The sequence below is a fragment of the Melampsora larici-populina genome, assembly GCF_000204055.1.
Source record: "Melampsora larici-populina 98AG31 unplaced genomic scaffold MELLAscaffold_23, whole genome shotgun sequence".
Taxonomy (NCBI): domain Eukaryota; kingdom Fungi; phylum Basidiomycota; class Pucciniomycetes; order Pucciniales; family Melampsoraceae; genus Melampsora; species Melampsora laricis-populina.
Genome location: NW_006768787.1, coordinates 1,002,720 through 1,016,869, shown reverse-complemented (window position 1 = coordinate 1,016,869; position 14,150 = coordinate 1,002,720). Strand labels below are relative to the sequence as shown.

At 43.3% G+C, this 14,150-nt stretch overlaps 6 protein-coding genes across 6 annotated transcripts; 4 read left to right on the top strand and 2 right to left on the bottom strand.

The window, feature by feature from the left end:
* Positions 1–1,051: 1,051 nt before the first annotated feature.
* Positions 1,052–2,307, top strand: MELLADRAFT_56354 (uncharacterized protein; the record flags this gene model as incomplete). The annotated part of the gene is made up of 8 exons (XM_007411093.1): positions 1,052–1,101; positions 1,209–1,313; positions 1,390–1,411; positions 1,497–1,509; positions 1,586–1,681; positions 1,784–1,808; positions 1,883–1,900; positions 1,965–2,307. Coding segments are annotated over 7 exons (239 nt in total), but the record flags the coding sequence as incomplete, so codon positions are not given.
* A 957-nt stretch (positions 2,308–3,264) lies between these two features.
* MELLADRAFT_87891 (uncharacterized protein) lies at positions 3,265–4,273 on the top strand (the record flags this gene model as incomplete). Its single annotated transcript, XM_007411094.1, has 4 exons — positions 3,265–3,730; positions 3,794–3,962; positions 4,026–4,203; positions 4,262–4,273. The coding sequence occupies 4 exons, from the start codon at positions 3,265–3,267 to the stop codon at positions 4,271–4,273; spliced, it is 825 nt and encodes a 274-aa protein (XP_007411156.1).
* Positions 4,274–5,265: 992 nt separating this feature from the next.
* MELLADRAFT_87890 (uncharacterized protein) lies at positions 5,266–5,655 on the top strand (the record flags this gene model as incomplete). The annotated part of the gene is made up of 1 exon (XM_007411095.1): positions 5,266–5,655. One exon carries the CDS (start codon positions 5,266–5,268, stop codon positions 5,653–5,655), a length of 390 nt encoding a protein of 129 aa, XP_007411157.1.
* A 762-nt stretch (positions 5,656–6,417) lies between these two features.
* On the bottom strand, positions 6,418–7,354 carry MELLADRAFT_87889 (uncharacterized protein; the record flags this gene model as incomplete). Its single annotated transcript, XM_007411046.1, has 4 exons — positions 6,418–6,457; positions 6,526–6,941; positions 7,018–7,170; positions 7,247–7,354. 4 exons carry the CDS (start codon positions 7,352–7,354, stop codon positions 6,418–6,420), a joined length of 717 nt encoding a protein of 238 aa, XP_007411108.1.
* A 653-nt stretch (positions 7,355–8,007) lies between these two features.
* MELLADRAFT_87888 (uncharacterized protein) lies at positions 8,008–8,407 on the bottom strand (the record flags this gene model as incomplete). The annotated part of the gene is made up of 2 exons (XM_007411045.1): positions 8,008–8,027; positions 8,116–8,407. The coding sequence occupies 2 exons, from the start codon at positions 8,405–8,407 to the stop codon at positions 8,008–8,010; spliced, it is 312 nt and encodes a 103-aa protein (XP_007411107.1).
* A 2,308-nt stretch (positions 8,408–10,715) lies between these two features.
* On the top strand, positions 10,716–11,305 carry MELLADRAFT_107460 (uncharacterized protein; the record flags this gene model as incomplete). The annotated part of the gene is made up of 2 exons (XM_007411096.1): positions 10,716–10,845; positions 10,890–11,305. 2 exons carry the CDS (start codon positions 10,716–10,718, stop codon positions 11,303–11,305), a joined length of 546 nt encoding a protein of 181 aa, XP_007411158.1.
* Positions 11,306–14,150: the final 2,845 nt, after the last annotated feature.

Below are 14,150 nucleotides of genomic sequence, written 5' to 3'. Positions count from 1 at the left end.
TGTCTTTGTCTTGGGCCTATACCAATGTCACAGCCTTCGTATCTCCTTTTGGTTACTATCAACCAAGTGGAGCCAAGTGAAGCTCAAAAGCAAGATGTTAGCCGATGCTAACAAGAATGAGGAAATCATGATCTTTAGCGAGCTGTCACATCATAAAACATCTCATGACAACCTCATCCAGCTTCCCTACTCGTTGGCATGATCCACTAAGATTTGACTTCGTGGGCATCTACTCACGATTTTCCAAAGATACGTTTTGCGCTTGAACAATCAGGTATATCATGGACGATATATAAGTTTGGGTCTTAATCTCTTGCATATCATAACTTTCAATTTTGTATACATAAAAGAGTTACGCAGCATAGATGTAAGAACCACAAATCCTCCAACGATGATAAGGATATTGCGTGATGCGAAATTGGGCAACAAAAACCCTCTACACGTTTGTGTCGTCCCAATGTTGAGCCTGGTCTGGAGATCATGGATTTCAAAAGCACAATATTTGGACGTCTTTGCAGATGGACCTCAGCTAAAACAGTAGAATACTTCACCAGGCATGTCACCCAAGCTAGCTTACCTCAATCCAAACCCTGAGTAGGATCAGCCAGAAACTCAAATTTGATCTGGAATGATTGGCTCCGTCACTTTTTATAATCACAAAGAGTCCTTGCAATGAAATAGTAGCAAGTTCATCTTGACTTTCCTCCCAAGATTGCAAAGTTTGCTTCTTGGAAATTTTACAAGTGTCGATGGCTCGTGCTTGCTTGCATGGTACAGTTTTTGATCGAGTTTCTGCTTCAATGGTAGGATGGACGAGCGTCCACCTGCTGTCTCAAGGTTCGTGTTTCCCATCTTATAACGGCAAAGCACAGGCTCGTCAGGGCTCGTCTCAAATCATGGAGCCAATTGTTTGGTCGAGAGAAACACATCGTGCGCGGCCCGCCGCCCTACATAGGGACGTGCCACCGGCCACCGTAGCCCTAGGTTAAGGTGACCTTAAGATAGATTCTGACCTTAAGGTGATCGACTAATACACCCACCGAAAGCTCCCGGATTGATACTGAAAAGTAAAAGTCAACTCCATCTTCCTCAAAACCATTCGTCAGTCATTCTCACATCAACGAAACTCCTCACACATCATCTTCATCTTCAATTCATTGCTGCATACACTATAGCTAACCAAATTCATTTGATATTCTCAATCGTAGCCATATCACCAAGCATTCAGTCCTCAACCTTTTTATTGTGCCCATCAGTCTTCTCGCAATATCGATCAACCCGTCGAAATCCATCATGTCATTCGCCCGCTTCATGTTAGTTACCTCTCAATCTTCTAAACTCTCTTACTTGACTGACTCAATAAAAATAAACAATTTCATGGTATCATAGGAAAAACTGGTACGACCCCGCGGTAAGCCTATTCGACTAAGGAGCCGAATATGATCGACAGAACATTGATATATTTTCGAGCAAATTTGCCATCGTAATCACAACAGGTCATCCCCATTTGTAAGTTGTCCTGCCCTCTCCAAGAGTCCAAGTCTTGGGCAATCTCACTAAGCCTCTTTGATTTTGAATTCTTTAGACGTAGTTATGGGAACTGCTGTCGGCGGTGCTAGTTGGTACCTCGCTCGTCTTGCAAGGGGGCCCGACATTGTCTGGGATCGTCACAACAACCCACGTGAGTCTCCTCAGCTATGAATGTCGCTGGGTTGGATCGTTTCGTAGATCGGATGGACAACAGTGCATTTGAATCTCACAATGATTTTTTTTGATATTTCAGAACCTTGGAACAACGTCCAACAGGGGTGAGTAGACTTTGATCATCCCTTGAAGATGTAAAAAATTGACATTTTGATCTTGATCTTTGAAATGCATTCAGTCAAAACACCAAGTTGATGTTAGTATTTCAAACAAATCTTCAAATCTGTTCTTCTTACTAAAATATTGTATTTTGCTCTTAGGAATGTCAACCAAACTTTCCCAAATGGCGATTACAAACGTGATAAGTTTTGAAGAGCTTTTTACTACTTATGAATTCGTATAATAGAGACACGCTCCCACGGCTCTAGTCCACCCATTTCAATGGGATCGATTTTCTTGTTTGTGATTTTATATTTTCCGTCTTGGGATCTCTCCATCATACATTGTGTTTGTTACCTCAAGGTTCTTGCGAGCCACTTTAATGTTGGAGACAGTCACAAAATGGATTCTTTTTGTTTATTGTTGGACGGAGATCCCTAGACGTTAGTGTTTTTTTCCCTTTGTGTCCTGAAATTGGATTGTGATTATTTTGTGAGGTGACTTCAGAGTATTGTTCAGTGTGCAGGGATAGCTTTAGCTGTCTTCAGCTAAGCCTACCGCCGGAGGTACTCAGAATGTAGCATGGGTTTTTTTGTCGTGTTTTGACTGCACTTGTGGTCAAATGCTGTGGTGACTTTTTTGTCTGTGCAGTTGAATTGGTGCGGTGCTGAGGGGTACATACATGCTTTACTGCCAGGTGGGGTTTGTATTGTAAAATCAGGAAGAGATGTGGCCAGTTTGGTGAAGGAAAGTCAGTCATGTCTAAGCACATTTTCAATCCAGAATTGGGGTAGGCATTTAAGAGCATCTAATGTCAAACTTAACAAAGTCCCTTGCCAAATTCAAATTCATAAGGTTAGACAAGAGACTATAGGGTGTAATCCCAAGGCTCATGAAGTAAATCTCTGTCAAATGGGAACTGTTACACCACTTCAAAGATTTACTCCATAGTTCTCCCCCGTCTCTTGCCTTATACAACTAAAGTGAACAGGAGTTCCAACCTATGTCGCTGGGGTAATTCTGGAAACCACTCTAGACTGCAATTTGCAAAGAGTGATAAGTTTCCCTATGAAATCTTTGTGATACAAAAAATCCCTCAAATTTTTTGGTTGAACTTGAATGTATTTATGCCCACCTCATACACCACAGGACTGTCGGTAAACCAAAGAACCGGGGGATTCCCTGACAACCCCCTGATAACGCTGATAAACCTGCACATACCCATGAAGTATGGGTTTCCATCAGGCGTACAGCTTGAAATTTCCTGACCACAATTAGACCCTGGGACTTATGACTAAACCGAAAAAACGTTTCGCCCCTTACCTCATATGCCATAATATCGACGGCCTGTTTGTGGGATGAAGGATGTCAACAGCTGACATCAATCGGCTCAAGCCTCATACACCGATTCATCACCACACCACAACTCCCATCGACTCAACCTCAACCACATCATCGAACATGCTATTACGCGATTTTACCATCCAACTCATCAACCGGTCACCACACCTCTCCGCAACACTCACGGTGTCAGACTTCGTCCGCTTTGCATCGCTTTCTGCCGAAGTCGAACATCGCGCCGGTGGTTCCTTACGGCTGTCACCGAATCAAAACCCTGTGTTACCATTCCTTGAGGAGGCCTTATCCGTTCAATTCCCCACCGACCTTCTGGACGACTTATGGCAACTGCTTTTCCCCTTACTCCGCTGGTGTCGAATCGATCCAACACTCTCCATACGCAATATGGGTCTCCAACAAAACTTTACCACGAAGTTGCCCGAACGATTTCTACGCGCACCTTTATCCCACTGTGTCATATGCTCCAAAGACGATGCCTACGCCTTACACGTGCACTCTCGGATCAATGGATACCTTCATGACATCGACGGTGTGCACCCAGTGCAGACCGTTATCCTCAGTTGCTCCAGTTCGTGAGACCTTACCTTAAACATACACAGAAAGATGCCTCTTCATTGACCCTTGATAGCAGACCCCAAATGCGACACCGTTTATAGGCCCAGTTTTTACACCCGAGATAGCGCTCGATACTACTACACAAAGGACCTGGGCCGCGATATGGATTATCTACACATCACCTGTCATTACTACATGAGTACTCGAATGGCCTACATGTTCCGGGTGCTACAAATGCTAGGACAGTAAGCTAAGCCCAAATTATGAATCACTCGGTTGACAAATTGAGACTGACACCATTTGGGTAGTGTCTCTCATTTCAATTTGGTGAATTGGTACAACATGGTGTTTGTAGACGAGACTCCCGCGGCGACCTTCACCCCCGATCAACTATTTACACCGTCTATGTCAGAGGAAGTGTGTCGTAATGGCCTGATGCTTCATTCGTTGATTAAGCATGCCGACCGAAGAGGTACCACCCTAGTCGTCAGCTCTAGTGGCACCGACAACATCCGATTTGAGTCGGCTATTGAAACTCACCTAGATCAACTGCTGATTGAAGGCACACGATATCGAGACCACTACTTCTCAACTTGCGTTCGATTATTACCAGACGGGGTGGATCCAGTCACCGGCGAAGGCTTCTACAAATGTAAGTGTTTGTATCGCTGATTCCCCGACTCTACTGTCAACAAATTTCTACTGTCAACAAATTTCACCTGACAACGATTTTTCCATCCCCATCATCAGCTATCCGTGCGGTAGTGACTGATGGTTTGACCATTGGTCACTGGCGTTGCAGTGCGACCACCGAACAACTCCGCGAAATAGCGGAAAGTTCTGGGCGACCTCTGCCGGAAGGACCGTGTACCAACAAGCTTGCCAATGTCAATCACCGTTTCTGCACAGAACACTTTGCGTTGCTAGGATCTCGATGCCGAGCCCAACCCTGCCCTCGTATCTCTGCCGCGAATAGTGACACATGCGATGACCCCGAGCATGTCAAACAGTGGGCCAACTTCAAAGAAAGAGTGAAAGGTAACTTCTCCCTTACTGCAATCCTCAACAGGCCTGGGTCAAATCTCCATCCGGATCCTACCCCGCATCTGGACGCCGAAACAGGCCAATTTGTCGACCTGGAGAGCTTGCAACAAGCTGATGAGTCGCAAAGGGCCCATGAAGCAGCGCGCGATGGGGGGCAATCGCAGGCCGCCGGGAAATACGTGTTATCAAGGAGCCGTACTCACAATGACCAGCTCATTGTAGCTCCTTGTGGAATTATATTGGCTCGCAAAACATTCTACCATGCCGAATCAGTGAGCGCCGTCAGAGTGAGTACCTCTGTTCCAATTCCAACGTCGCGAACTCGATAGCAGCATCTCAATATCTGAATATTCATATCTTCTTTTCGTGATTTCAATTGGAAAATTGAAATGGAACTATCTATCATTGGGTATTGGTGCCACCTTATCCTGTTCGGTTCTTTGTTTATTCTTCATCTCGACATGATTCTATCAGGATTTCCTTGAGGAAACCTTTCCACGAGGAATGCCTGAAGTGGTGTTTTACAATAACGCCTGCAGGTTGACCGAACATATTTACACCGGGCAGTCCGACCCCTCCAACTTCAAGGGGACTGTAATTCCGGTCGATCCGTTCCACCACCGCTCTCACGCAGAAAGCGATCAATTCTGCAAGATGTTCACTGACCCCAAACTTTTTCCCGACATTCAAGAGGACGGTCGATGGATCTTCAACGCATCCGCCGCTGAACTGACCAACATTTGGTATGGTGGTTTTGCTTCGATGTGCCGAAACATGTTGTCGCTCATCTACAATTTTTTCTTGGAAGAGATGGTCTATTTGAGAAATAAATGGCTCACAAACAAACTGAACAAGAGAGCTGGTGTAGCTTACATTGGGGAGGGTGCCATTTAATCGTCAATTGGAAAGTTGAGAGTAACCAAAAGAATTTCTTGTGAATATGTGTTGTGTCTTATATAAAGCAATGTTATATAAAGCAATACATACTGAGTGATCAAGTTGATCTAGAGTTTGATCATACATATGACATGTTTGACAAACCAATGTGGTCTGGAGAGTTGAGCGAAAGCGGTAAATGGCCAGGGAACATTTACCGCTTTCTTTTTTGCAAAGAATAAATGATTGTTGGGGTGCTTATGCATGTCACAACCTGACGTCTATGGTCAAGCTGAAGCTCAGTCTTAGACGCGTTCTCATCTCATCATTTCCTTCGAAATGATGAGATGAAGTGGATCTATAGGGGCTAACAGTGGCATTCGTCTGGTCTTTTTTTACATACATGTATCATACATATATGAACACTATATACAATGCACCGACTATTGCGAAACCATTTGGGTCCGTCACCACCACCATCCATGTCCATGTCCAACCATGCTAACCAATGGCTAAAGGCTAACGGTTTCAAGGCCACCATATGCCCTCGTGTTTACTCGGCAATGAATTAGTTGGATTTCGGAAGCCTTTATGAAGGTACGCCAATCAGTTGATGTTGCGCCCCTTCCCTCCCCTCCCTTCCAAAGAGACATTCGAAATGGCATACCTGGATCTCCCAAGTGTTGTGGAGTGGGATAAATGAAACAACATTGCCACGCAGGCTGATTATGTTCCCTTCGTTCAGGGCGTTGAGGGAAAGTAACGAGGTGAGGTTGGTATTCAGCAACCAGTTTGCGTGGAAATCCACACGCTGTGATCGCTGTTGATATTGATGGTAAGCTTGGTGGTGGTTGGCTCGAAGAAATGACCGTGGATTGTGGTGCTCACCGTTGCATTCCAACATGGACTTGATTAGGGTCGTCATCAGGCGATCCTGTTAAATCGATCGTGATGGGAGATCGAGGGGTTGAGGTCGTGGTCTGGTCCTCTTCAACACCTACTCCGGTAGGATGAGGTTGGATCTCAGGGGTAGTTTTGTATGTCGATGCTTGTGTGGGTCCCGTAGTCGAAGTGGTTTGCTGACTGGGCATATGGGGTTGTGAGCTGTCCCTGGGTGAAGATGGTAAGTCACATATTGGGGGCAGTCCCGAAGATGACAGAAATGAAGAGGTGGGGGGCTTTATCGGGCTACTCTTAGTTAATGAGGGTAAGCCTGCAAGTGGCACTTCAACCTGTGGCAGTCGAACCACAATCGAACGTTGGTGAACAGAGAAACGATGAGGGTAACTGTCAAGAGTATCGCGCTGTGTATGGAAGGTAATCGCCAGGTCAGTCAAAACATAGAAAGTGAATCAGCCGATGATGAATCGCAAGGCTGACCCATGCATTGATCTTCTTGTCCCAAAATATAATGGCTCGATTCCAATGAGGCCCAATCGCGGTCTGGAGGGCCTGCACTAGGAGGGGACTCTCGTTAAAGCAAGCTTTAGGCCAGAATGGGAACAAGGCGGTTATCGCCTTAGGTTTCACCGGCTATTTGCAATCATTTCAGCTGTTAATGGTAAACAATTTCGGTCTTGTAATCAATGTTGATGTCTTAAATACTGACATTGTCCCATAAGTTGATAGTGACTAGCTTGCTCTCGTCGATGAGGCTGGAAACCTCGCGTTGGGCCGCATGGTCGCGTTGCTCGCGATGATTCTGGAACATGATCATGGTTTCTTTGGGCACACGTCGCCCAAGAGACTTGGAGGATTGAGCCCACTGGTGAGGGCGAGCTTGCGACGCGGTAGCTTTTGGTCTGGGTCTACCACGTAGAGTGGGGTCAAAAACGTCTGGTTGACTGATGTCGGCAACACTATGATCAAAAGGTTCGCGATTGGGAATAGGATCGCGCCCAACGGGGGTACTTGCAGCCGGGCGTGCGTGTTTGCGGCAGAGCGGCGAGCCATACTCGAGACAACACTACGGAGGGTTTTTAACATATCAATGAACGGTTCGTGGGTCACAAAATGCTAAGCAAGGTTTGACTGACTCCTAGGCAATACTGAGAGAGGCACTCTTTGTTCGCGGCGGTCTTATGACCTTGTGAAGTGGGGCCCTCGTTGGGTTGTTTGCAAACTGTGGAAGGTTTGGCCCTAGGTGCTCGGCCGTTGGCCTGAGCGGCTCCCGACGCGCCTGGGCGGTGCAGGAATGGATGATAGGGATGTCCAGCATGTGGTTCAGGTGGAGGGGAGATCAGTCGACCATGAGGTGATATACGGGGTCCCCAGTCGCCTTCTTTCGATATGATGGGTCTGGGGGCACCGAGGTTGATGAGCGCTAGTTCGTGATTGAGTTGGTCGCAGCGCCAAGTTTTCCAATTGTGATCATTTGAAGGAGTTGGGCACTGTGCGGTCGCGGTCGTGGTCGTGTAAAGAACAAAAGGGTTAGTTGGTAAAACTATCCATGAAGCGATGGAATTGGCATGACTGGACTTGCCCCAATGAGCCAGGATTCTTTGTTAGCTCTTTTGTAGATCATCGGGGTGGCGCAGACTGGGCAATGTAGGCCAACGGCGCCTCGAAGACTGGGAACAGGAAGAGGTGCACCAGGGTTGACCATGCGATACGTTTCGGTGATGAGCGTTGGAACCACCATGACGCGGGTAGAGAGAGTGACGGTGATGAAGGTCTCGTGTCGATTCAATCGAAAAAGTGATGAGTGAGTTGTGACCGTGCCGTGGATATGGCCGCAATTGGGATGACATCGTGCAAATGTGGCAGGCATATATATTTTTTGCAAAGGGAAGATTGGTGCTTGAAACAAGGGGCACAAATGAAAATTCTGAATGAAACATGGGTTCGAAGGTGCCTGTGACAGGCGGAGGCAGAAAGGTTTCTGGCGAAATACATGGTAAGTTCTGATCGGTGCTATTAAGGGTGTGTATCGTGTAAGTAGGCGTACAGTATGCTACTACCGTGAGGCTGTATTATCACATTATCAGAGCATCCGCACTCGTGCGGTAAGTCGGGTGCGGTAAGGTTAAATTTACCGCAAACGCGGGGTCTTTTCCACACCGGTGAAAAATTAGCCCCGCGGTAGTTAATTTTCGGTCATTTTGCGTTAGCGAATCGGTAAATTTACCAATTGGCTAACGCATGCGGTATCACACATCACGACTTGTTCCCGGCAACTCGACTCCAAAAACAAAACTCAACCAGACCTCCAACACCAAAGTCAACAACCAATATCTCCTTTTCACCACTCACACACGATGAATTCCAAGCCTTACAGTTGCATGAATCAACTCGAGAACGTTTGACACCGATCGATGTCTTCAATTGAAATAAGTCAATCAACCATCTTGAACTCGACTCCAAACCATTCAGATGAAAATGAAAGATGTCTAGATTCATATAGCTATGTAGAGGTCAATATTTAAGAAAATCAACATTAAAAGACCAATCATTGGAGGACTTTTAGGATCAAGTGATACAAATTAAAAATTGAAGTTTGGATTTTTATTTCCTAGTTTTAAATCTTTAAATCTTTTACAAGATCATTATGTGTATTCAGACTCATTAAAAGCTTTCTCGATGTAGTAAAGCCTTTGTTTTTTAATTGGAATTCATGTATTAAGATCTGAACAAACTCATGTTAAATTTGTAATTTTAAATTAAGATCTATCGATCGAGTAGATGAACAGGATGATATCGGGTCTTCATGTGTAGATGGAGTATTAGTATCTTAGTGCAAAGAAGAGAACAGTGCCTCTATCACATGAAAACTGGCCATGAAAGCAGGTGATGTGTACTCAAAAAATTAAAACTTTACCTTACTGCACGACCGGTGCGGAGTACATGCACTATCTGTAAAGTTATAAAAGTTACAGCGCTGCTAATGCAAACGAGTGCGAAATTTGGTTGAGTTAAGTAACTTTTTACTTAATGTTGTGTTTGTTACCGCACGTGACCAAATTAACAACCGCAAACGAGTGCGGATGCTCTCAGTGAGATTATCACTATCAGGTTATCAGGAAAATTCCCCCGGTTCTTCGGTGCTCCCAGGACTGTCAGACTGCCCTTGGGCTGTCTGATTTGGCTGTTGTGATACCACCACACTGTCTGCACTGGTTGGCCATTTGAGGACCGTCCCCACAGAACCTCAGACCTGCTGTAGCTTGCCCACAGGCAAGCCAAGGGTGGTAAATAGTAAGGTCACAAGTGGCACAGTTGGGGCTTGGCAGGGGACGGCATCTGGGGCAGAAGCTAAGGTAGCAAGGTGCCATTCTGGGCGCCAGAAGGACACACCCTTTTACAAGTGTATCATGGTTCACCCAAAAGGAAGAGTGTTTGTATCACAGACAATATGATGAATCAAGGAAGGTAACATGGGATTGACCTGAGATGGATTGGATTTCATTGTAACTTCTGCAGTTAATATGTTAGCCCTACAATGTAAGACATTTGAATTCACTCAGCAAGGCTTCCTCCCTGACTGGGAATCTGTGGCATTTTTGGCACTTAACCCCCAACAGCAATGATTCTGTAACATCATATTTTGAAGTATCTTCACCTATCTTCAATTCAATAAAACTGGACAGCTGCTCTCAAATCAATCAAAAGAGAGGATTTTCAATAAAATCGAAGTGGACAACCATCCACAAGTCCTGCAACTGCACCATTATTTTTGCTTCTGATTTGATCTAAAAATTGTTGTTGTGTGTTCCACTAACCCATCCTAAAGACATGTGATCTTCTCTGATCTGGTATATTTCCAGGTCAACTCCCACCTTAAAAACCTTGTCTGTTTACACATATGCAGATATAAGTTGTCTGGATTTGTGGTGAATCTGCCAGGCCCTCTGTTGGAGTTGTAGCTGAATTCAGTTTTACAAAATTGCATCTTGCCCAATCCCTATTCATCACCTCCTCTTGCCAATACATTTTTCCTGTGAAAATTTGGATGGCATTTTCATGAACAATGCTATAAAAGCTAGATTTTTCAGTAGGACAATCTCCAATCTGTATATGGTAAGCAAGAAGATATTCACCAGACTGGGTAATCTTTGTTACCATCGTTCTCTTCAACCATCATGCACAACTTATCTAATTTTTGGTCAGCAATTGACAGTGGCCCATGTAGAGCTTACAATTGGGCCAATTTGGTGAATGCATATTGCACCACCACACTGGAAAATAGTAAACCTTTCAGCTCTGTACAATGTGGGTCATGTTGAATCAACATCTGGCATGACTTTCAAGATAAGTGGTGTGTGCTATGGTGGCTTGGCTAGGAGCATTCCAATACGTGTTGGAAGTAGAAAAAACATCCACAAGATTTCACTCCAAGTCAATTTTGCGATTACAAGGCAGTTATTATGATCATAATTTTGGTAATGCAACAGCAGAACCAGCCTTATACATGAGTGTCTTCAAATTTGAAACTAGGGTGCCATATACAACACTGGTCTTGAAATTGTGCATTCCTGCCAAGGGTTGCTTTGCATCAGCTATTACAGCTGATCCATCTCCTTGCTCTTATGATCAGCTTAAGCCGTTTCAAAAACAGGGACTTCATGAAGACATAGAAGAAGTTGATATTCTGGATCACAAAGTGAATGATGGAGAATTTGATCTACGGCCAATTAGTGTTTGCAAGGACATCTGGAAACCTACCAATTAACCCAAATATTTCATCAAACCATGACCAGTCTTGACAGCCATCAAAGAAGTCATTGTTGATCAATGCACCTATGCTCTCCTCAGAAAGCCACTTGACTCATGTCTGCATCAGATGGTTGATGCATGCTTGATGCTTGAACCAAGCATGTGATGCAATCAATTAGGTGAGATGGTGGGTTGGTTTGCACTGACTATTTTACCTCTGGAATTGTAAGTGACATTTTCTCCATCTCCGATATTCCATTGAGTACTTCCAAGGTGTTTCTTCAAACAAACATGCATCTTTACAACAGGCCACTGGCAAACAAGACCTGAGCAAACATTTTTGACACTCATGCCAATAAAGAATAACTCAAATTTCAAATTCCTTGTGATTTCCATTATACATTGCAAGTCTTGATTTCATCAATATCTTTTTTAACTAAGCTCCCTTGTAGAGTTTGTCAGCCTTCAGAAGTGACAAGAAAAATCTAAAAAAACAACAAGAAGTGAAGGACAGTATCCCCTTATTTGTTGATCATTTTTTTAGGATTTTTCTGGCTCAGCTTGTAATTCATCACACATGTGTTATCAAAACTATATCAACACTACAGACATATGTACAAGGCTCCAAAACCACCAAACAAATGCAATAAAGATGCAACATTATGAAACTTTGATGCATTTGTGTGACCCAAAATGCATTTTCAAATTATTTGGCAAATTGAACACAACTTTTATGTTATACCTTGCATCTATCCAAGAAAAAGGCACCAAAACATCCAAAACAAAATACCACACATCATAAAGCACATTTCTGATCTATCTTGATTATTTTTTTGATTTTTTGAACTTCTTTGAATTTCCAAAAGTCAGCAAAAACATCATAAGTTGCTTGCTGAGTTGATGCTGAGTAAGATGCTTCAGGCAACCCCCAAAATATTTTCCAGGACAAAGAGTGTTGTATTTCTCTCCAGATGGGTTTTCAAGCATTTTGGGTCAAAACTGAGTCCTCAATTACAGCTTTTGGCAATCATCTTTAACCATGGGGAAACATTTTCCCCAAGCATGGGCGGGTGAAGGATGAGGACCAAGTGGACACTGGGTAAGGCCATTATTCAACACAAAACAATCCCGTGGTGTAGCCTCATATCTGATGATGACCCCTAGATAAGGTACCAACCCCAACACATAACTCAGCTCCCAAGTGCATTTCAGAGAGAAGAATGCACCTACAATTGAGATTTCCTAGTGTGAGAAAATTGTAGCTGATTCAGAGAGATTCAGAGATAAATTTGATGTCAGTCATCTGGAGTCCACATGAGTAAACTTTCGGGCGGGGGGGACTTTGATAAGTTTACCATATGAGAGATGTTGACCAAATAAACAAAAGGACCCCATCTATGCAGTGTGCAGCCCTGTGCAGCCACCAGCATCATTGGCAGAGTTGTGAAGAAAGTGGATCATAAATTTAATCTTCGAAATCGGTGAGATCATTAGTAAGTGAGAAATAAAAGACATCCAACACATGATCTGAAAACATGACATCCAAGGCTTCATAACCGTCATGACCATATCGAAGTGTTTTGGAGAATTGTAGGATTTATTTTACAGGGTAAAATCACGCCCGAATGGGTTTCTTGATAATTCTTTATATCGCTTGAAAGTTTATTTAATCCTTACCAACACTTCAAAATTCTTGAATGGGACGCGCAGTTGGATCTATTAACAAATGCATGATTTGCAAAACATCAAGTGCTTTAAATTCTTAGATGATCCCATTGGGTTTCTTTTTCTAAATAGAAATCCTTTGAAGATTTTTGATTTCTGAACTGGTATTTAGGATAGAGTCAAGAGATGAAGGAAATCCTAAGCTTCATAAGACTGCTTTGTAAAACATTTTTGATTCCTATCATCTTTAGACTTTTGTTTCCTTCATGTCTGAAAATATCTCGACAAACCACGATAATCGATTTGAAATTTAATTTGTTGACTCCATGGATCATTTCGATTGAATTCAATTGAAAATCCATTCCGCAAATAACTTGTCTTTACCCTTGTCAACTTTTTAGTGCTACAATGATTTTTTGAGGGTTTGATTGAAAGCTGTACAAAGCAATTCGATAAAGTTCTATATGTTGTCAAGTTCTTTTGTTGTAGTTTGATATCGGATACCTTTTTTTTCTTCTTGACCTTTATCTCAACTCTAAGTCAATTTCTATTTCTACTGTGGTGCTCTTTCGATTGATCTTCTCTTTCCCTCTTTAAACCAAAAGCTACATATCAAAGACTTCAAACGATCTCAACATCTACATCCATACAATTCATTTCGTCAACTTCTTCACTGGAAGTTATATACATCCAAATCCTATCAAAGCAGCTCTCTTCAATTCCTTTTTTTTGTTTTCTTTCTTGGTGTGCCTGTTCCTGTTTTCGTCGATCTTCTCTATTAAAGTTCCCGATGATACCGACTCAGAAGTTGATTTGAATTTGAGGTTTCTTGATCAATCACCAATTTCGTCTACGGTTTTCTCAATTTTTCCTAATTCACTTCATTTCATTTTCTTCAATTTCCATTTTAAACTTTTCATAATTTAATCTTTTAATCTTCTTTTTATTGTCTCTTTCGCTTCAATCCATTCGCATCTTTGTGGCTCTCATTTTCACAGAGCTTCTGTGTCTGTGCGATTCTCAGACACTTCCTCACCCGACCTCTCGATTTGACGTTTCGAACGAACTAACGTAGGTTCTTTGTCTTCTATTGTTTAGCTTGGCCTCTGCTTCCTTCAATTCATTCTTCTTTACCAGTTGTGAATATTGAAACTTCTCAATCTTTCCTCCTCATCCTAGGCTCTCTATTCCCATAC